This window comes from Orycteropus afer, unplaced genomic scaffold, assembly GCF_000298275.1.
Source record: "Orycteropus afer afer isolate SDZICR_OR568_19922 unplaced genomic scaffold, OryAfe1.0 scaffold00002, whole genome shotgun sequence".
NCBI classification, from domain to species: Eukaryota; Metazoa; Chordata; class Mammalia; order Tubulidentata; family Orycteropodidae; genus Orycteropus; species Orycteropus afer.
Window position 1 is genome coordinate 21,235,217 of NW_006921589.1, and position 24,393 is coordinate 21,259,609.

General features: G+C 37.5%; 1 protein-coding gene across 1 annotated transcript in view; it reads right to left on the reverse strand.

Moving 5' to 3' along the window:
• Nucleotides 1-924: 924 nt before the first annotated feature.
• The window catches only part of CPS1 (carbamoyl-phosphate synthase 1), a 171,448-nt gene continuing 147,979 nt past the window's right edge, over nt 925-24,393 (reverse strand). Inside the window, exons 28-36 of the mRNA XM_007935894.2 lie at nt 21,699-21,806; nt 20,424-20,513; nt 18,143-18,313; nt 15,803-15,877; nt 12,288-12,386; nt 4,327-4,386; nt 3,417-3,529; nt 1,866-1,995; nt 925-1,023 (exon numbers count right to left, since the gene is read on the reverse strand). Of these exons, the coding sequence (XP_007934085.1) occupies nt 925-1,023; nt 1,866-1,995; nt 3,417-3,529; nt 4,327-4,386; nt 12,288-12,386; nt 15,803-15,877; nt 18,143-18,313; nt 20,424-20,513; nt 21,699-21,806 (945 nt within the window). The remainder of the gene's footprint in view (nt 1,024-1,865; nt 1,996-3,416; nt 3,530-4,326; nt 4,387-12,287; nt 12,387-15,802; nt 15,878-18,142; nt 18,314-20,423; nt 20,514-21,698; nt 21,807-24,393) is intronic.

Here is a 24,393-nt window from a genome sequence, read left to right on the forward strand (position 1 = left end):
AAGCCCTGTAAACTAGTCCTTTGAAGAAGAATCTGTCACACTCCTCAAATTCAGTACCTTGGAAAGGGATAATGATATTCCTGGATATACCAAAGAGATGAAAATTGTTATCAAAAGAAGCAATGCACAAACATCGCGATGGAAGAACTCATAACTTAAATTTGTATTTCATTTCAATGCATTTTTAGTGTTCTGTCCTGTTAAAGTGTCCTGAGTCTGGCAGATGCTATTTAAAAACAATGACAGCAGTGTCTGTAAAGTTCCTGGATTATGAACGTCAGCCTTAGGGACAACTTATACTTGCCCTTTGATGTGATGTAAATTTGCATTCACTTTGAAATAACTGAACTAACCCCTACTTGTGATAAACTCTTCATCACAATCACCTTCACTTGCTGCATGTGCAGTTTTTAAATCACTGGGAAAAGCTTGAGGCCTTTTCTTGCACTAAGCAACCCACAGTAGAGTCAATTCCAATAAGAATTGTATGCACCTGTTCCAATTTACCTACAAATTTGACTTAAAGACACACTTAGGAATGGATCTCATTTATAACTCGGGGAATGCCTGTATAGAGTTTAGAAGACAGAGCAGAAACTTTTTTCATCTTGATCATCAGTAATCAACACCATAAAACATTAGCTGCAAAAAGGGTGTAGGTAAGCTTTGTCTGTCAAAAGGAGGTGTCAGTAAATGGGGAATTCTCGTGAAAAACAAGTTATTAGGAAGGACTCTCTGAGTGAGGATTTGAAAGAGTAACAACAACTTAATTGTGAAAGATACTGAATATTAAGGCATAACAGAGTAAAGTAAAATAAATTTGACTATAGATATTTGTCTCTGGGAAACAAAGTTGAGAATCTTTTCCTTTAGATAAGACATGGCTGAGGCTGATTTAAGAACTGGACTTGGAGCGATGCTTCTCTATGCCGCCTTCCCAGAACTGTACTTCCTGTAGTGGAAAAGACTCTTGGCATCCACACTGCGAGACTTCTGCACAGCTTCAGCAAAAAGTTTGGTCACCTGAAAATGTAATGGTAAGGACCTTAGTAACCCTCATGACCTAAAAATGAATGTTCATGAAGCAGGAATGAACAGTTAAAGGGTTTCTGTTTCCAGAATGAAAACAACAGACATTTTTATTTAAAAAATTCCTGTGTCTCAGCATTCACAATGAGTAAGCTTATTTTTCCACCTCTTCCCTCCAGTAGATTGGGCAATCTACTTCTGTAGTGATTAACGCCTCAGAAACGCAAGGAGGAATCGCTAAGAGTTGGATCTGACTCAATGGCTGTGAGTTTGGTTTTTTTAGTTTTTGTACCCTCCAGTAGGGGTTAAAACTGATTGGGGAAAAAAATACAATGGCAGAAAGTTAACAAGTCTCAGAGAATAGTTTCCCTGTGATGAATGCAATGGGTTATGTCCATGTAAAAAGGACATAATTCATGTGATCATTTTCTGTGAATTACAGAAGTTACTTATATGGCATCTGGATCTTCAATAATCATTAACCGGTGGCTTTCATATGGTGGCTTTCATTTAGAAACAATGGGATACAAATTTTTATCTCCATTCCATGACATACCATCACTTTTTCTATTTAAAGTATAATTAAAGGTAATTAGACAGTCATGACCATCAGTGGCTTTTGATGACATCAGTTTCTCACCAACTGTCCCATTTTAGGCCATAGCCTATCATGTCAGCACCATTATTTTAGATTCTACTAAAAATTCCTCTCTATTCAGAGTTCTAAGAGAAGGTGAAAGAGACGTGTGCACATATTCAAAAGCACTTTTAAGAGAGACACAGAAATAAAAGCCATGGAACCCACATCTAAAAAACAACAACAAAAATACACATACCTGGTAATTAGTGAGCAGAGCAATTCCGCTGTCAACAGCCGTCCTCCGAATCACATAATTATCATGGACAAATTTTGTATTGTTATTGGGGAGGTTAATCACTAGGTCAATGCTCCCATCTTTAATCAACCTAGAAAAATAAACAAAAACTTGCAGTTGACTGTGTATATTTAATAATAAGTTTAAAAAATACTAACATAAATCACCCCCTTAGCCATTCAAATCAAGTCCATATTTTAGTAGATTGTAATGGACTGGAGTTGATGGACACCTGCTCTCCTTTATTCCTAACTAGATTCTCAAATTACATTCAGTTGGGAATTATACTTTTTTTATTGTGTTCTTGAAAGCATTCTGTGGAAAGTCTGACTGATAGAATGGAACTGTTTGTTTTCTCTTTAAAATACTATCTACCTACAGAAAGAACTGGTCATTCAATAGGTGTTTACTTATTTCACAAGGAGGTGACTCTTTCAGTATTAAAGGCCATTTCACCCCTGTACCCCCTTCCCCACATTAACTTCCCTTCATTGCCAGCTTCCCAGTGCTTCTCAGCAGATGGTATGACAATGTTAGTCACCTGACTTTGAAGTAAACCTTTTTTTTGGGGGGGGGGGCTGCGATACATACTAGGAGACATCAAGATGATGAAGGTCATGAGGTAGTGCCCATTGGTTTGCAAAACCCTAAAAAAGGGACTTATAGAATCCTTAGGATCCCACTAAGGTCTGAACACAATGCCATTATTTTATTAATTTGAAAAATTTACAGGGTGACTTCTTACAAGCACCCTGTTACAAGCACTAACAAATAGTATGCATGAAGAATTTACTTGACTTAACTATTTAGTAGACTGTAATGGACTGAAGCAACTGAGGATTCTCTCCTAGTCGCAATATACCTATGCCTAGGAGCTCTGGTAGCATAGCGCCTAAGGCACTTGACTGCTACACCAGAAGGCTGGTGGTTCAAACCCACCAGCCACTCCTCAGAAGGAAGGTTGGGCAATCTACTTCCATAGGGATACTGCCTTGGAAAACCAAGGAGGGGTCGCTATGAATTGAGTCTGACTCAAGGGCACATAGCAACAAGGCATAATAAGAGATATAATTTTAAAATGGCAAATTAGGAAATCCAGTGAATGAAATTATCTACTGCATGTCCCAAGTGTTCAATGCAATGACTCCTTGATGTGCAATGTCAGTAAAATGCAGTGATAAAGCTTATACTTGATAAACACACACATATATGTTTAACATGAAATAGGAAGTGCTGATGTCCATCCAGGAAAGCGTCCTTACTAGGAAATATTTTGAAAGATGTCACATATCACCACATATACATGGGCACAGCATGTTCTATAGTGTTCTCACATGTTCACAAGAGTAAAATTTTACTCTAATTCATACAAATTTGTTCACTTTAAGTTGCTTAATGAAGAAGACTTTAAAAACACTTTCACTAAGGTAAACTAATAATATCATACTAGTTCCCATTGTTAATCCTCTATCTATTTTGTTATCTGAGAAAATTATCAACCCCAGTTCTTACTTTCTGATGGATGAGAGGCTAGGGTTCTGTCCTTCCTGAGATGGCCATGCCACTGGGGTGGCAGGGACATTGTTGGCATTGAGCCAGTCTGATGTGGCTTCTGTGGCAAAGAGCTGCATTTAAAATGGTTAAATAAAAAAAAAAAAAAAAAGGTTACTCTTTCCTGGAGCAAAGAAGTCTGCTTAGACATATATTGAGCCATTTAAACATAAAGAGGAGGAACTGTTAAATATCAAAAGTAATAGACTGCCATGAATAGACACTTGGATCCAGAATCCAGAGGCATGGGTACTTTAAATATTCATAAAATATTTGCAGTGAGCAAAAACTACAGACTTTGATTATAACTGCTTTTATACAGAAGACAAATACTGAATTATTTATGGCTAAGAATTTACTGTTAATAGGTCAACAAAGCCTCCTGGACTCAGGCCCACCTCGAGTCTTGAAAATAATTTTGTCTGATTGAACCAAGCTTTGTGCATAGAGATTCACTGCAAAGAACTTTTGCTTGTCACTGTAAGAGCTGGAAACGATGACTTCACATGGAAACAGGAAAAGAATAAAGGAAAAATATATGGAAATGCATGGGAATTTTGTCCCAACAAAGCTTAAATAAACTTCTAAGTTTTTAGTAGGAAACTTCTATTGAGATTATGGTAATTTTTGTTAAAACTAGTCTTTCTAGTTATTTTATTCCATTTAAGTTTTGAACCTACTGAGCTGATTATACCTTTCAGATAAACAGACATGTTTAGAGCTGTTCTTTCCCTAAGATTCTTCAATATTCCAATTTTTGGGTTTTTGTTTGTTTGCTTTGACAGATTTCAACACTGACAGCAATAACTTGGGGGAGGGGGGGAATACACATACACACACACATACATACATACATATACACAAAACCTACCTTGAAACCTTCATTGTGTAATTGCTCAGCCACACCAAGGAATTTTGGACGGAATGATTGCTGAAAAGTAATTTAACAAAATTTACTTTCTTGTTATGCATGATCTTTAGTTATTCATCTACAATATATTGTTCCCTAATATCATTATAGGAGCTCTGGTGGCATTGTGCCTGAGGCATTTGACTGCTACCTAGAAGGCTGGCAGTTCAAACCCACCAGCCACTCCTCAGAAGGAAGATTGGGTAATCTACTTCCCTAGTGATACCACCTCAGAAACCCAAGGAGGGGTTGCTATATGTAAGAATGAACTTGATGGCAGTGAGTTTAATGCCATTATAAAAATCAGTGCCATGTGTTGTCCTTGCTTTATATTCAATCACAAGTTTCATCCTCCTACAGTAAGTCAGAATACTTAGTTGTTTTCCAATGTAGATGATATTCCATCCACATTAACTTAGCCTCTACTTACACAGTCTTACTTTTCACCTGCCCTCAAATTCCTTCAACTCCCCATTAAGTCAACAGCACATAAAAACAACAACCCCATTAAGTACACTTAGTCTCTGTCTAAGGAGCTCTGATGGTATAATGGTTAAAGCATTCAGCTGCTAACCAAGGGGTAGGTGGTTTGAACCCACCAGCTGCTCCATGGCAGGAAGATGAGGCAGTCTGCTTCTATAAAGATTCACAGCCTTGGAAACCCTATGGGGCAGTTCTACTCTGTCCTATAGGGTCACTATGAGTTGGAACTGACTCGATGGCAGTTGGTTTGGTTTAGCCTCTGTCTAACACCTGGGGTCACCATGAGTTGGAATCAATCCACAGAAACTAACAACAACTTCTTCTGCAGGTTCAGACCCACCCCAGGTTCTATACATTTCCTTTCCCTATTCAGAGAGAATGTAAAGGCACTGATTTAGAAGCTCAACCCCAAGTTAGCCTTGCTGGCTGTTTTGTCTGTTCAACACGCTCTCATCACTGGGTTCTAACTTTGTATTCTTCTAGGCTTCTCTCCTAATAAGTTATATGCAAGTCCCCACAATAAGGCAATATTTGGAATTTAATTTTCCATTTGTTCCAAGGCAATAAATTGTTATGGCTACAACAACGGTGTATGAAGTCATTAGTTGCACTTCAAATTCTGGCTTTAAAATTCATTAGTTTTGTATGCTTAGAAAATTTAAAGTATTTGAGCCTCAATTTTCTTCACTTGTAAAACAATAGAAATAGTAGTAGTATCTACTTCCTAGGGCTTTAAAACCTATTAAACTGTGACTGTGAATAACTTATTTAACCTCTCTCTTTAATGCAGTGTCTTCATCTGTTAAATGGGAATAATAACAGTACCTCTATGTCATAGCATCATTGTTGTGAGTATTCAATGAGCTAATTTATAAACATTATTTTAACTGTTAGCCCAATAACTTAGAAGAGCTACTGGCCCAATAATGATTCTCAATAATTTACTATTATTATAATTAAAACAATCATTTTTCAGTCTCTCGAAGACTAGATTCTTGTCTCTGAACCCAGTTTCTAAGCTAGGATTCTTCTACTGACTGTCACACAATACAAACCACCTTCTTGGTCATATATATGCATTTGACCTCTGGCCAGACTACCCTAATGTTCTGTCTTGCTATTCACATATTTTCTTATTGCCCATTGCTGACCTTCTTAGGGTCCCAGTTGGACCCATCTGGTATGCAGGTCCTGCCTACCCTGGACTCCTGCCCATAGCCATCTGGATTCCCCAGTTCTGAATATACCCCTTGTGACCAAGAGCCAGTATTTACAAGACAGTGGTCAGGACAAGAGGAAAACAAATCTAACTAACTCACTGAAAGATCCAATCTCTGATTTTGACCTGATTAATTCTAAGTGTTTGAATAAATGAGCTAAATGAATGTAAAGTCATACACAGTTAAAAACACAGCCACTCTTCTTTATACAGGAAATCTTTGGATAGTTTTCCTCCTAAAAAGTATAAATATATGGCGTAATTTGGTTATTTTGGTAAATATATTATAAGCTATTTATTGTTATTGTTGTTAAGTGCTGTCAAGTCGGACCCGACTCATAGCGACTCCTCCTTGGGTTTCTGAGGTGGTATCACTACGGAAGTAGATGCCCAACCTTCCTTCCAAGGAGTGGCTGGTGGGTTTGAACCGCCAGCCTTCTGGTTAGCAGTCAAGTGCCTTAGGCATTACGCTACCAGAGCTCCTATAAGCTATTTAGAAAGCATATTAGCGACAGTGGAAATAAAATCATGGATTGATATTTTCAATGTCAGAAACTAAGAATTATACTAAAAAACTATGTCAAGATCTTTGCACAATGGTGATACTGTTCAGACCATAAAACTCCCTAATATTTACTTGCAGAGCCTTTTTGAGAACAGATCTAAATCCTGGGAAAGACCCAAAAACTATGTTCCAATATAAAATTCTTTCAGATTCTGACCCTCTCGGTGCCAAAACTACAGTTTTATGAGAAGAAACTATCAGCAAATAGAAAAGATGAATGCAACCGGACGGGCCTGAGCTGAGGAAGGCTTAGGGGTATGCATTATAGTCGCTTAGTACATGAATTGCAACCTGCCCAGGATAGTAGCTTTCCATTCCTGTTTAGGTCTAAGCAGAAAAATAGCAATGGGCCTAGAAGCAAGAAACTCACGGCTACTCATAAAAATAAAATAATTCAGAGAGTAATGTTCAGCTACATCAGAACAATTTAACGAGGTGTCAGTTTTAATATAACTTTTAACCAGGTTTCTAAGATAATCTCATTTTACAAGTTCTTAAAAGAGTGGTCACTGAACTAAGAACAGCATCAGTATTACCTAAAACTTTGTTTTTAAGGTAAAAAAAAGTGGGGGGCTCCCCCCGCCAATCTGCTGAAGCAGAAAGTGTGGGAGTGGGGCTCTGGAATTTCTGTTTTAATAAATCTTCCAGGTGATTCAAAGAGCTCTTGTGGTGCAGGGGATAAGACATTTGGCTACTAACCAAAATTCAGCTGGTGGGTACCAACTTCTCTCCACAGGGGAAAAATGAAGTAGTCTCTTTCCACAAAGAACCCTTGGAAACTCTATGGGGCAGTTCTACTCTGTCTTATAGGTTTGCTATGAGTCAGAATTGACTTGATGGCTTTGGTTTGTTTTGTTTTTCAGTTGATTCTGATGGACACTCAAGTTTAGGAATAAGAGGGAAGGGGAGATAGAAGGACCACCCTTCACTCATTTTGTAATTTGAGACCTAGATGCATTAACCTTGTCAAAGTCGCCATGAAAAATGTTGCGGGGTAGAACTATAGTAGAAATTTTTTCTTTGCTCTTTTAAAATAAAATAAGTCAGCGAGTCCTTTGAGACCTACAGACACCAGTCAGAACCTCATTATGGAGCTGTTTCAGTGTTGTCCCCAAAGTGGAAAAGATAAATATCTGACATGACAGTATTGGCAGTTGCCAGCCAAGGCACCACTCTCTGCCTTCTGGTCTGTGGTGCTGGCTTTCATAACCACATTATAAACTTCCATAAAAAACATATTGAATGCTTGTGACCTATAAAACAGCCTTTCTACTAAAAGAAATTACAGCTGTCAGCTTGCATCTGAGTAGCTTCAGATTTAAAAACTGATGGAAAGTATCTGTGTAAGAAATCATTTGTTACAAAAGGTGAAAAGTACAAACTGATTTATTTTCTGGGAAATGTTTATAAGGGAGAAAGTCCATTTTGAGAGGAAAAAATATATTCCCTCTAATTATCATTTTCACATTAATACAGCTTCTAGCTACAGGAAAGAAAGCTAAGTAAACACCGTGCAATGCATGTGCACTCTTCAGAAACATCTAGATCGACAGAAGTATGGCTGTTCCTAATGGTTCTGTATTGAAGATAAAGGTTATTCATGTTACCTGGAGTTGCCTTTTTCAAATAAAATGCTTCCTTTGTGTTTCTGAGCAATGCTGAAGCTCAGACCCCAGGATGGCGCTCACCACTCCATGAGCAGCACTGAATAGCCCAATCAGAGGGGAAAACAGCACGAGTTTTGATCTACTCTAGAGTAAATCACTCATTGTTAAAGCATGCTCCAGAAAACTTCAAAACAAAGCAGGTTGCCTACTCACAGCCACTAAAAATAAATCCTGATGGGATGAAAGATGGCTGGAAATATTGCGGAAGAATCAAAGACGATTGTGTTGCCATATAAATCGGCGTAATGCCTTTCTTGGAATTTCTGCCCCAGTATATGGAAAGCCTCTTGGTAGAGACAAAGTGTGCGGAATAGATGGCATGACAAGGATCCTTTTGCAAAATCTAAGTCTGGCTTATTTTTTTCCAATCCTACTTAACAGATTGATGACAAGAATAATACAAACTTCCCAAGTAATCTGGCCATAGATTTTAACTTTGGAGGGAATAGAAAGAAGGCCTGCATGTGTAAATGGGGTATAGTGGGAAAGAAAGGAGAAATAATAACTGGGGGAGATTGCAGTATGATCAGTGTGTGTGTACATCTGCATACAAACACACACAACTATTTACTAAATATTGAAAAGTGACTGATATAAGATATAAAGATATCCACTTATGTGTTAAACTATTGGCAATTAATTTAAAAAAAAAAAAAAAACTTCCTGACTCAGAGTCACTTCTACCTCTACTCTGTCTTTCTATTCTTTCCCAATTATTTTTTTTCTTATAACCTGTTGAGCAAAACTAATGAGGCAAGCTAGTTTCCTTTAATCCTACTCGGTAGCTGGGTCATAGTGGAGAGATGAAGAGTAAAGAAGACTGCATTACCTCAAATAAACGGGACAGATATTGGCCATCCTCTCAATTTATACATAAAGGAATAATAAAGCAAATTAGCTACATAAGCATTGGCTAGCAATGCTCTTCATTGAGTGAAATCTATATTCCAAAACCCAAACCCATTGCCATCAAGTCAATCCCAACTCATAGCAACCGTATGGGACAGAGTAGAATTAATTGTCCCACACAGTTTCCAAGTTGTAATCTTTATAGAAGTGGACTAACATTTTGCTCCAGTGGAACGGCTGGTAGAACTGCCAGTTTTTCCATGTCCTGCCAAGTCCTTAACTACTGCATACCAGGGCTCATAGCATCCTTACCAAATGAATGAATGTTTTAAGAAATCTAAATGCAATTGTAGACTTTTTCTTTTCCTACAACATCATTGCATAATTCACCCACAGTTCAATGCTCTTCATGGTATTTAGTGGCTCCAACCTCCATTGGTATATATAGTGAAATGTTATGTCCATTTCACTTCTCTTCCAACTTTATATTATTCAAGTGAGTTTATATGAATCCTTCTGACCAAGTGAAATCATATGAAATTAAATTATTTTAAAAAAAATACAGTGTATTCTAAAATCTGGAGTGCTGAACACTTTTCTACAATTACTATGAATTTGGATAAAGAGCTGAGATTAGATTTGGTCCCATTCTAAGAAGATATCTCACAAGTTCTGTAGCTGTTAGCTCTGTGGTTAACATATTCTGTCTGTATGTCAGTTTTATTTATAAGACTAAGCATGTTTTAGTCCCTGTGAATGAGAGTCCTCTATACAGTAATAGACTGACTATACATTAACTATTTGTGATGGCAAGTATTCCTTGTCTTCTGTATAAACTTGTTGTTGTTGTTATGTGCCATCGAGTCAGACCCGACTCATAGCGACCTGTTTGTGATGGCAGGCATTCCTTGTCTTCTGTATAAACTTCTTGTTGTTGTTGTTATGTGCCATCGAGTCGGACCTGACTCATAGAGACCCCCCTTGGGTTTCCGAGGCAGTATCACTACAGAAGTAGACTGCCCCATCTTCCTTCTGAGGAGTGGCTGGTGGGTTTGAACTGCCAGCCTTCTGGTTAGCAGTCAAGTGCCTTAGGCACTATGCTACCAGAGCTCCCTCTATATAAACTAGGTCAAAAAAATGATTCACATCTGTTTTTGAAGTTTAGAGTCCTGCTAATTAATATTGGCAAAAGTGAGAATATTTTGTTACATATACTTATGTTAAATATAATTTTTACAGCTACTACTGTAAATATACTTTATTCTGTAATTTAAAAAAGTATTTTTTAAATATCCCCCTCATGCACAGGGAGAAGTTTCTTTGTAATAACTCACATAGCTGCTAGCACATTGATTTCTGTAAAAAGGAATACAGCGATAGGAGAATGTTAATGGGAAGAAAACCACGTTGCTCTTTAGAGCTTAAGAAACCACCACCCTTTTTCTTCCTACTAAGCAAAATTCTGTTCACTGGTGCCAAAATCACACAAATACTTAACAGGGATCGAATTAATTTTTGCTTCACATTCCCCTAAAGCATGGGACCAAACAAGGCACAATTTCATACATCACTGCCTTCTTAAACTGGTATTTTAAAATGTTAGCACTGTTATGATTAGTTGTGAAGATGAGGACTAAGGGCATGGTCTCCTCTGAATGCCCCCAGGTCTCTCATTAAACTTTAAGCCATAACCGAAGTTGAGCAAATACTCTCATACTTGAACTGAATAACGGTTAAACCCATTTATAACGTGATGAGTCTCTCATATGGTGTGATTTGTCTTTAAACTGCCATTAAGCTTTGCAATTGCAAGTCATCTTGTTAGCCTCTGTTCTAACTGTTCACCATTGTCCTTCTGGAACCTTTATGAAGGAAAGTCCCAAGTTACTCTCGGCAGAAACTTCTCCAAAGCCACCACCCATCTAGTCTCCAGAGCCTAATTTGCTGATATTAAGACTCCCTAATGAGACGCTATCTATAATAATCACCCACAAGCTTGAGAATACCTCATACCGTTTTCATTATATTTTTATTGATTTTTATGTAACCATGCAGGGTTTGAGCTTATTAAAAGCACAGCAGGGGTGTTATATAAGACCTATCCATTGTTTTTATAGGACCCACAAATTACTAATCTTAAATGAAAGTGAATGACCAGTTGGGAAACATCTAGTCTTTTTTTCAGGAAATTATCAACAGAAAGCTGCATACTCTTACAATAATTATTCCAAGGAGAAATAGAAGTTTCCTGGCTACCATTTTGCCCTAAGATTTATATTCAACTTATAATAATAAATTTATAATATTATTTTCATTTTATAAAGATATTCTTTTATAATTATCTCACCTTGCTTTGTCCTGGAAGACTTAGCAAACAATTAAACTTTTAAGAATTTCCACTATCTATAGTAGAATACTTTGACTTGCTCATGCACATTAAGTCATTACCCTTCATGAACTTTTAATTCATCAGAGTGTCAGGTTGGGAACATTTCTAAAATAATACCATGTCTTCTTCAATTGTGAATCCTTGGCATTTAGCAGAAATTGAAATTTTAAGGAATTAATGGATAAAAGGAAGGAACAGAAGTCAAGAGGAGACAGATAGGACTTCACTTGGGACATGTTGGGTTTGATTCATCCAGATGGAGGTAACAAGCAGATTGCTGGAAGCAAGGGATCTTGAAGGTAAAGACTCAGAGGTGATGAGCAGAGATAGGATAGTCAATACTATAGATGTGGATGAGCAGGCAAGGGGGAAAGTCAAGATACATAGAGAGAAAGGTGGGGGTGAGACCAAATCTTACAGAAAGCTTATGTTCAGAACAGAAGAGCTAATCCCAAAATATGTAGAAAAGTCAACCAAGGAATAGAAGAGATTCCTTTTATATAGTCTGAATTCTTTTCAGAACAAATGTCCCTTCACTAGAGACTTTTTCTTTCTAATTTTTGCATTAGTTGTTACAATGGAAGAAGCAATAATCAGGGAAGAGAGAACAAATGTCCATTCTTTCTATAAGTTACTGTTTTCTTTAGTGGAATTTATAACAAGCACCCCTCTTCTATACTGCAATTAATATCCCTGCCCCCAACCAACCATAGCATACACAGACAGACACACATATGCACAACCACTTACCTGGATTCCAATCAGGATGCCCTTCTGGGGTATCTTAAACCCTGTGGAAAGCATTGCCTTCAGGAAGGCTGTATGAATACCTTCACCAAAGCATGCCACCTATTTAGGAACAAATTAAAAAATAAAATGAAGCAAATAATCCTAAATACCCTTCTCAAAAAAAAGTAATTAAATAAATATAAACATTTACCCATGTCCTTTCCTAGATTTTATAAATGTTTCCCAAAGACCATGCAATCTGAATCCAGAGATTAAAAAGCTGACCAGGGCTGATGTATCTTATATTTTTAGGCATAATGAATAAACAAGCAATTCTTTCTCTATCCAACAACACTCTATAGAGTAACTTAACTGGAGTCTACTGTGAGTTATTTGGATACAAATTAGAGCTTCTGGTCCATAATGTGGTGACTTATCAAATGTTAATACGAATTAATGTTTAAATAACAGTGCATGTCCAAAATGTGTGCAGCAGTGCACAAATACACGGGTCAGAGACAGGAATACATTAATTGTTAATCGGTTAGGAGTCATTTCATTCAGCTATGAGAAACACTTCTGAGAAATTCAATAACTCCATGAAAATCTCAAAGAAACTTTTTTTCTTTTTTTAATTATGATTTGGGTGAAAGTTTACAGAGCAAATTCACTTTCCAGGCAGCAGTTCACATACACTTTGTCTCATGACATTGACTCCAATTTCCCACAATGCAACAGCTCCCCTCCTACTTCCTCCACATAGTTACCTCTTCCCTGTGTCCTTCCCTCCATGCACTCCTGCCTCCTGAGCTGTCTCCCTGTGCATACACAGCCCTTCTATTTTCCCATGATTGTTCTCTCCAAGGACTATATCTACTTCAGGTAAATGTTCACCTCATAGTCCTGTTTTGTTTGTCTGGAAACCACAGGAGTGGGTTCAATTCCAGACCTGAAGGGCAGCCAGGGGTCATAGTCTCCGTGGTTCCATCAGGCTCCCTATCGGACCAGCAAACCTGGTCCTCAAAGAAAATTTTTAAAAATCATTTTCATAAAATGAACCAAAATACTTGCTACTAGCCACCAAACCAAACCAAACCTACTGCCATTGAGTTGATTCCAACTCATGGTGACACTCATTGGGTTTCCAAGGCAGTAAATCTTTATGGAAGTAGATTGCCCAGTCTTGCTTCCATGGAGTGGCTGGTGGTTTTGAACCATCAACTTTCTGGTTAGCAGTCAGATGCCTTAGGCACTGTGCTACCAGAGCTCCTTCTACTAGCCACAGTCACATGTAAAAAACAAACCATATAATGCTAGGGTATGCAGCACATAATATTAGGGTGTACAGAAACTTCTCTGAGGGTAGTTGTGCTACAGTATAACTGCAAGTCAATTGTGCTCCAAAGCTACAGAACCAATGGTTTCTATTTGAACATGATGGGAGTAGGTCCTGCCAGGCTCATCATCATCTGGCACAGGTACAGATGTACCATTACAGTGAGTAACATTAGTGACTAAATTCAGTTTTTAAATGAATGGCTCTCTTACTGTGGAAGGAAAGTTTTCATAATCATGACCCTCAGTCAGCCACCAGCACAGGCAGATTTTCACTTCACACTGAGCATTTTAATCAGTCAAGTACTGGCCAAGTAACTAAAGTAGTGTCAACCTAAGTTAACAGAACCCAAATTCTACTGAGAGAGACACACTTGGCATTCCCATCACAAGCACAAACACAATATATAAAAGGTTTCCCTAGTTTTCTATGAAAAAAAAAAAATAGAAAGTTGCCTGATATTCCATTAAAAATTAGGTCAACCAACACCACCTTATCACTTGGAAAATAAAACAGCATTTACTTTGATCAGGAATTGAAAGTTGAGTCAATCCCAGAACAACCATTTGGACACTGAGACTGCCTCTCTGAAGCTCAACTGGGATTTCATTAAGGTGGAATTAGCATTCTGATTTCAGTTATGAAATAGACCTTGCAGCATCATGCTTCATGACACCTGGGAATATGGCTTTCTATTAGCAGCACAAGTATTTTTCTTTATACTTTAGAAACAGATACAAAGGAGGAAGTAAATTTACAAATCTTTCATATTTTCATATTTCAACTCCAATCATATACATCTGGGATCAGAATGTACATGAGCCACACTAGAAAAAAACAGCACAGATCTCTCCCTGCTCTGAACTGTGCTGAGTGAAAACAGCCCTGCAGTTGTAGTAACCATGGGATCAAGATGAATTTGAAGAGCACCTCCATAAGCAGACATGAAAAACAACATAGTACCATAATTTTAAGTTAGATTTTCCTACCTATTTTATTAAAAGCAGCAGCAAGAGGCAAAGAGGAAGAGATTTTCAGTACAGATACAAACAGGTGAGTCATTTCTTCCTCACTGCCCTCGTCCTGTCTCACTTCTTATCACAGATCTTGCTTGTAACCAGGCAACCGTATAAAGCATCATGTATTTGTTTCAATTAAATATTTTCCCTTTTCAGGTTTTCTTTAATATCAAGAGGAAACACTGACATCTCACAGTTTGATGTTGCCACACCAGTGTTCACTGATGGGAATCTGAAGGTTATTTCTAGTAAGTTAGTCAAGGGCTAGGGGATTCATAACATGTCCTGACACTGACATGCAGAGAACTTTCCAGAATCTGATAGTTCTCTACATGAAACATATTTTATATTCTTAAAGAAACCATCAGTTGGCAGTGGTTAAGTGCTTGGCTTCTAACTAAAAGGTCAGTGGTTCACCACCAGCCTCCCTGCAGAAGAACGATGGAGCATTCTGCTTCCATAAAAATTTACAGCCTTAGGAACCTGATGAGGCAGTTCTACTCTGTCCAATAAGGTTTCTATGTGTTAAAATCAACTCCACAGCAGTGGGTTTTGTTATTTTGGTTTTTTGGTTTCAGCTGACAAGAATCCCAAAACAAGTAAAGAAGGACATCCAGTGGCCAGTCATGTTACAGTTTTAGATTATCCCCAGGAGGTTAAGGTTGCTTTAAAAGTAGTCCTACGACTGTGTATGTATCTGTAGATTCCACAATGTTTAGATTCATCATCTTCCTAATGCTATCATTCTACACATTGCTAGGAGAAATCCAATGATCTGATCTCATGGTAGCAAAGGGTAGGGAAAAGGAGGGGAGGGAGGTTGACGAGAAGAGATCAGAGAACCCTAACATAAAAACAGAGACCCAGAAGATATTTATTTAGATGTCTAGAGAAATATTTCAAAGATGTAAATGTATAATGTGTATATTAATTAGGAACACATGCATTGTATTCATATGTTGAAATATAAGTAGGTGAGAAGACAGGCACTGGTCCAAAAAAGTAAAGGATTTTCTCTTTGTTCAAAATTCCTGGGACTTTAGAGATTTACTCTGATAGCAGTAGAGGTTTATGTTCCTCTTACTACTTATTAACTTACTTCCTTCACTATATTCAGAACATAAACCCATATGTTTTACAGTGGACTTAATGAAAGAGTTCATGGCTCATTAACTAGTTACCTCTCCAGTGGAGGCCATCTCACATCGTAGAATGGGGTCAGCATCCCTCAATCGGGGCCAGGAAAACATTGGAGCCTGTCAGAAATAACAGGGAGGAAAATCATGCAAGAGAAAGGTACTACAGGAATACGAGAGAGAAAAATATTTAGTGAATCATCTCTCATAGGACTCATTTAGGCAATGGTAGAGAATTAAAAAAATACATTGATCCAAGCATCTGACTTAAAAAAAAAAAAAAAAAAAAAGCTTTAAAATGCTGTTCCAAGAATTTCTTGAGTTCTTGGCCAAAATTTTGAGTTAAATAATTACAAATTATTTCTGTAAATAGAGCCCCTGTGACTAGTCTAGGCCAGTGTTTCTAATCTGGTCTACCCATATTCTTGCTGGAGTATTTTCAAAGTCCATTGGGCATTGGTCTTCCAAATCACAGAGTTCAAACACTTTATTTTTTCATGGTGGGCTTTGAAACATTCCTCTTCTTATTCTGATCATTTGAACTTGCAAAATGTCACCTTACCAGAACTGGCTGTCTGTAAGCTGACTTCTGAGACATTAAACGGTTGTTGACACCTCTTAAAAAACTTTGAAAAATATTCTGCTTGGAAAAACTTTTGCCAAGAGCTTTCAGATGAACTGGAATATATGAATGCTTGCTTTTCATTCACTTTATTAGTATACTTCATTAACAACCAGTTTCCTGTTTCTTGTATATAGCCCTTTATCTAGTCTAGACTGTTCCTAATTTGACTCTGGCACCTTTCAATATTATCTTGGGAATTCTGGCTTGAAGCCATTTCACTGCTTCATCTTAGCCAGATTATTATACATTCCTGCATCTCAGCTTTCCTAAAGCCCCATCTGTTTCTATTGATATACACCCACCTCACTAAAGTTATATTAGGATTTGCTATGAATACTTTGAAAAAAAATTCAAGATTTATATACAGTGATAACTAAGGTAGCTGGAAAGTAGAGTGCATTTTGGAAAATACATATCTATCCATCAATATTGTTTATAATCAGAAATCATTTCTTACATATGTATAGATGTGTATAGATAGTCTCTGTAAATATATAAAGAGAAATAAAAACATAGACTTCTATGTATATAGGTAAATAAATATGAATTTAGAAATTTATATGTAGACTCTCAAATGGAAAAGTATTTTTCAGGGCCTACTACTTGTGGGTGGGTCTCAAACAAACAAAAACACTGCACCTATTCCCACTGAAAGCTTCAACAACTTACGTATTTGCCGTGGTCTCCAGGAAAACATGCTTTACCTCCAAATACAAAATGTGATATTCTATCCCAATGCATTATAAAATCTAAGATGTCCCATATTATTAACATAAATAATATGAACAATTATTTTTTTTTTATAGCTTCTAGTTATAACTTTTACCAGAAAAGTCAGAAGTCAGGCTCTCAGCTACAACACAATTACCATTGAGGTCACTAGTACATATACCAATGGAAACCTTTTGAAGTCATCCATGGTATGTAAATGTCACATAAATATATTAAAATATTTCATTATGTCTTTCATCTAAGAAATTCAAATATATTTCTATAATATCTCATTTATCTTCATGCTTGTCTACTGAAGCAGTAAAAGGTCATAATTATAAACACTCTGTGTACAGTCATGCTGAGGCAGGTAGAGGAAGACACTGGCTTTAATACTAAAGTATTATTGGCAAAAGAAAAGCAGATTGAAAATTAGTGAATGAATAGTAAATTGTCCCAGTCACTCTTCCTAAAGGTGCTTCACCCTCAAACTATCACTGTGAGCTACAATTGCTATCATAAGTTTTTAAGTGGAAAAATTGTGCCACTGCAGGAAATAGGAACAAAGCAAAGGTGGCCAGGGTGGTAAGAATTCAACCAACACCACAGGTGACAACTTTTATGAGAGTCATGCATTCCTGAAGACTTGGCACAATTTAAGCATTATCCTAACCAAGCATGCCTAACAAACTAAAATGGCTCCATTAAGTGTCCGTTGCATAAACATAGCTTATAATTCACTTAGCCAGTTTTGAAGGCATATAATTCTAGATTATTTTTATTTCACTTTTAAAATGTATGATAGTTTACATTTTGTGCATAAAGTGATACATTCTTAACAGGTTTATTGCACTATTTCAAATGTATATGATTCAAATTTGCCTGTAGTGCAACCATGGTATGTTATTGAAAGGAAACAACATAAACCTCCAGTCTAGCACGTCAGTTAAGAAGGCTCATAAAGTACTGAGGTTCTTTTTGATGACAAATTTTTCCTTTAGTTTCCTTGGTACCCACAAAATGACTAATAAGATTTTTGAAAATGTTACCTTAATTGCAACATAGTCTGCTGGAATTATGGGATGGTCCAGTGTTGGAAGAGGTTTCTCATCAACATTTTCTCCAATCATCACCTTGGTGGCCACATCAATGAAGTCTACCCCAAGTGTCTTAGACACAAAGGGGAAGGATCGAGAAGCTCTCAAGTTGCACTCTATCACCTGCACAGATAATAAAATTCAAAAAGAGAAAGAGGATGGTAAATGCTAATAACAATACTTTCTGTCTACCACTTGGCGTCCAAGTTTTATTAACTGTGGACAGCCCTTGTTTGACTCACCTTCTTCCTCTTTCTTCCCACTGCTTGGATTTTTTCTAACTGATTTCCTTCCAGTCAGTATCTCTAAACTTTGACTTTCATTGAGCTTCTCTTCCTAAATTCATTCCCACACACTATGACAGATTTATTTTAATGCAAAGCTCAGAAAATTCACACACTTATTCCAAAGCTTTCATTTGATTTTCAGAGGACAGCACGTTAAAGTCTAGTTCTTGACTTTAATTAAATTCTGTCTTCTTGCCTCCTCAATGAACCTCTCTAGTTTTACTTTATGTACTTTTGTGGCCCCAATAGTCCTTTCCAAGGCTGCCTTCCACTTTTTCCCTAGAAAAACCATCTCACTAAGCTGAACTATTCACTGTCTCCAAAGACATGCTGAGTTTTGAAGATAATGTCCTATCTATACATCATGCCCTCTCTAACTTCCTCTTATCGAAACACCAGCCATATCACGTAGTCTTCAAAGACAGTGTTCTAATGCTACTATTGTTAGTAGTGACTGGGGTCTTAAAAACTGGTGAGTGGCCATCTAAGGTGTAACTATCAGTCTCTGCCCATCCAGAGAAGAGAAGTGAAGAAAATCAAAGCTGCAAGGAAACAATTTGTCCAAAGGACTAATGGACCATACAAATCCCAGTCTACATGGAAGAACTAGATAGTGTCCAGCTACCACTGCTCACTACTCTGAAAGGGATCACAATAGGAGGTCCTGGACAGAGCAGGAGAAAACTGGAGCAAAATGCAAAATAATATAAAAGACCAGGTTAACTGGTCTGATAAAGACTGGTGGAACCCCAAGACCAGGCCCTTAAGATACATTTTAGACCTAGAACTGAACTCACCCCCATGGTTCAAATTTCACCCAAACAATAGACAGGCCTATAAGGTGAACAGTAACAACAGAGAGGTATGCACTCCTTAGAACAAGCAACCACACGGTATCAAAAGGGCAGTATTTGTCCAGAAATAAAACTCAGAAGGCAGGAAGGGATAGGAAAGAAGGGCAATTGGAATAGAAATGGTAACCACAGGGAGGAAGTAGGAAGAGTACTGTTACATTGTGGGGACTGCAATCAGTGTCAGAAAACAAAATGTGGATGAAATGTTGAATGTAACACTAATTTGCTCTGTAAACTTTCACCCAAATCACAATAAAATGTTAAAAAAATATAATTTATAAGTCTGAGTGGAAAAAAATATATATACTAGCCATTCCTCAAGGTGTAGCTCACAATCCCAAAATCCTCCTTGAAGTCTTCTGTGATCCTTGACAAACTAGGTGTGTGATACTCATGTGCATGCTCATGTACACACACACATGCACACATAGCAGATATTCTCTCTCTGTTCCAAAACTCCAATACTATTCTATTTGTACATTTATCCTAGTAGCTATTACATTTTTATTATTCGACCAAGAAATTACAAACTAATCTTGGTCCCAGTTCTCACTAAATCTCAAGATCTTTGAAAGAAGGGACTTTGCAGCAACCATATGACTTTGCACAGAAAGTACTGAGTTAGTATTGATTATTGACTGATTAAATTAAAAGACTAAATTAATTAGAACTAACCTAGTTCACTCAACATGATTTTTTTTGGCATATGGTATCCAAAACAGCACTAGTCACTAAGAAAAGAGTAAAACAAAACTCCAGTGCCCATAATTTACGACTATCTACATGTTCAAATTACTTTTTGGCATTCACTGTATCCATCTACATGCAACAGATGGCATACAGTGGTCTTCCTTCCAGTGTATCAGAGTGCTTTGCAAAGCTATGATTGACATATCAGTGGTACAAAGAGCCTGTGCCTTCACAACAAGGCAGGCATTGTATGCTGTGCAACATCCCACAGTCAGACGCGAGCAGCTGCAGGGGTCTCAGTTGCACTTTATCTGGTGTTCAAAAAGGAGATTAGCAGAAGGACACAAACCAACATGACCTAACATAGCAGCTGTGCCTCCCAAACACCTTGGCATTGCTTACCAAGACATCATTTCCTTTGACAAGAAATTGAACATTGAATGGTCCAGAGATGGCAAATGCCTTGGCAATCTTTCGGGTAGCATCCTTCACCTAGAGCAGAAGGAAATTAGCATCTTAAATTTAGATTTCTTTAATCTCCCTTTACAGAGAGCTGCATCTCCATTAAAATTTTTTATCTACCCCATTATTAGCCTTCTGTTAACAAAGTAATAATATGTTCTAAATATTTACAGTAAGATACGAGGGAAATAATTTTACAAGCCTATCCCTCTGCCAAATGCCCCTATCATACTACAATCAATTTTCTGGTTCTGCTTTGAGGGCTAAATAGAATGCTTTTAGTTTAGTTGCTTCAACACCCAAAACTACAGTCCAAACTCTACATCATTCTGATGATTTACCTCCTGAGATACAGGCCCTGAAATTACATGGTACTGCAAAGAAGCTAGAGAGATTTCTTTTCTGTTGCCCTGGACTCTACAAGGGTAGATATTATGGTTGGAAGGAAACAGCGTTTCCCTGCAGTGAAGCTCTGCATGTCACATATACAAATCCCATAACCACCAGAGACAGACAGTACTCATGTCCAGAGGGGTCGCGATTAAAAGAAACAAGAGCTTCTCATTCATTGCCCTTACAAAAGTGATTCAGCAACTTCATTCGTGATAAAAGGAAATAGAGTCTGTGGCACATTCAGCTCTGAGAAATTTGGAAAAATCTGAGTTCTTGAGGGCATTTTTCCTGACGTGAGAAACTGAAGGCACATTTGAAATCCAAGGATGTTGTTCTTTTATGTTGCTGGTGTTATAAAACATCCTGCATCCTCCATTATCCAGAACAAAGTAAGACCCTCAGAATGCAGCCGATCTATGGCCAGACAGACAGCTCTACATGGGTTCTGATGGCAGCATCATTGGAAAAGCTTATTAAAAAAAAAAAAAATCCAAGCCTGATGTAACATACCTAAAGACTAAAGAACATCCATTGTGTTATTTAAGATAAGCACATCTAAGCAGACACTATCTAACATTGCATATTGAGTACTGAGGCAAAGTCATCATTCCTGGGAAGGTCTTTAAAGGGTAGTGAAGGAAATTATTTTCTTTAAAATACTCATCTGACTCGGACATTAAATTTGACTTAGGCCATATCCTACACTACTACCTAGTTGTTATTTTTGGGGAGTAGGGATGGGTATTGTTTTGTTTTTAAGGTTTATTTTTTCCCCCTCATCATTTGCTTTTTCATCTTTCACTTTTATTTATAAATGATGACCTTTTCAATGGCTCCTTGGCTGACGGATTGTGTGGGTAGCATCAGAGTAGCATCTCCTGAATGGACGCCTGCATCTTCCACATGTTCAGAAATGGCATGAGAGATAACCTGGCCAAAAAATTTTAGGAAGAATTGTTAGGCAACATTTTCATGAACCTTTTTTGTTGTCCACCACTTTGATGCAAGTATATGTTGCATTCATTGAGCAGTTCCTTTGCTAAGTCCTTGATGAAGGGAGTAGAAAGAGCTGCATACATACCTACCAGGCACCCCGTAGTGGCTGAATACCTTTGAGGGCAACTGGAAAGTGGTTGAGAAATTTACTTCCTCACCAATGAATACGGCAGTAAATAACAGGAAAGGAAGAAAATTAAACTAATTCTTAATTAAACTGATCTACATGAACAGGACAGGAAACTAAAGAATGGGGAAGCAATGGAAGATATATTTATCATTTCCTTCCAGGTTAAGTTTTTGACATCGGAATAGAAAAGATAATGAAAGAGATGAATGTATCGCTAGGTAAATGGCATAACTTAGGTGAACTTGACAGAATAGTTGAGGATCCCATCAAGAGATCATTACACTAAAACTTGAGAGGAGAAGAAAATCTTCTTGTCCTCTCTAACAGGTAAGGCAGCTAGGGTAATATGAGAACAAATAGCCCAAGTTGATGTGACCAGTATGTGGCTCAGTCAGAACTGTGAACCTTTGTCTGTCAGATGCCAAAGTCTACAGTCTCAGTCAACATAACCCATAGACCAATTAGATGTGTGTCTTTGGGAAATACATAAAGCCAAGAGTGAGGAAGGACAATTGGGTGCCTATAAAAGACTTAGATAAGTTACATAGAAAATTTACTTATGAGACTTATCAATGACTAAGAGCAGAGTCACATTTGAATCCCTGTCCTCCTGCTGCTACTTATGAACTTTGTGACCTGAGCAAAGTACATCATCCACTTAGCCTCAGTTTGCAGTAAGATGAGAACAGCCTTGGTACCCATCTCCTAGAATGTTTATAAGAATAATGGAGGACACATATAGAGTTCCTGGCATGTTACTGGGCATATGTTGTTGTTGTTGTTGTTGTTGTTGTTTGCCATCAAGTAGGACCCAACTTGTAGCGACGCCTCCTTAGGTTTCCGACGCAGTATCACTGCGGAAATAGATTGCCCAACCTTCCTTCCGAGGAGTGGCTGGTGGGTTTGATCCACCAGCCTTCTGGTTAGCAGTCAAGTGCCTTAGGCACTACACTACTAGAGCTCCCTACTGGACATACAGTAAGAGCTTAATTTTTTCAAGGGGGGGTGTATAGTTTCCAAAAAGGGGAAGGCAATTGTCCCACTGAGTTCTGGAAAATCAGAATATACTTAAAGTACTATCAACATGTCTGAGTGTGACTGTTTGAAACTTATGTGAATAATATGGCACATTCCCAAAAGAGGGAGTCCAAGATGATATGTAATGGCTGATGTCTGAGAGAACCTTAGGGCAAGGGCATAATCTGGCAACCTGGAGCCACATGAGACAGCCGACTAGTTATATTTTGCCAGCCCAATGTTTGGAAGCAAATGAATGTCTCTAGGACAGTCTTACATTCTCTGCTTCCACATACATATGATCGCATGCTTCTTTTATGTATCAGTCTTTGTTACTTAAAATATTGAAGGAGTGCATTTATGCACTGAGACTCTGGAGGCCGGAAGGTCAGAGGATGAGTGTTTTAGGGAATCAGACCTTAGTTCAAGATAAGGAATTCCCAAGATGTCCAAACACATAATGCTGCATGCTCTTACAAATTTTTGTGCTCCATTTAAACAGAAAACTGATGACCGAGGGACGCTGTAGAGAAAGTTCCTGAATTTGATGTTGGGGTAGTTGGAGGAGAGGGTTGAAATAAATAATCTCTAAGGGTGTTTCAACTCAAGGATTGTATAATTCTGTGGTAATAAAACACCATTACTACAAAAAAAATTAAAAACAAGTACTTTGAACTGCTAATCTGGAAGTCCAAAAATAAAATAATTTGAACTTTTCCATAGTGTTTTGAAGTCTTTACAAAGTAGAAGATGAGGGGAAATTTTTTCTTTAAAGCAGATAAAATAACAAGGACCTCCTAAAACATAGCTTTCAATATTTCAGGACAAATCACAAATGTCTAATTAATAAAACTAACAAACTACAGAAAAGCATGCTTCACATTTTCATTTCTCCCTGAAGTTAGAGGCATTCATTGCATGAACAATACGACGACGTGATGTGGTAAACCAGTCTTACTATCCTTATCTACACTGTTGTGGTAAACCAGTCTTACTATCCTTATCTACACTGTTGTTTGGTTTTGCCTTCATTAACCCAATAAAAGAGGGGAGGGTGGGAAATCAAGTGAGAAGAAAAACCATGGATTCAATTAGGAACTTCAGAAAGAAAAATGCTAGATGTTTTTATAATAGCCATTGAAACATAAAAGGAAAACCACAGACAAATGAAAATGATGTAGAAAATCTATTCAAAAAGAATTATGAGTACAGGATGATAATTAATTTTGAATATTATCAAAGATAAATTCTAATAGTATGAAACACAGGAAATATGATACCTATGACACATCCGCAGAATTGTCAGTAAACTCCTTGGAAGGAAGGTTGGGTAATTTACTCCTGTAGTGATACCACCTCAGAAACCCAAGGAGG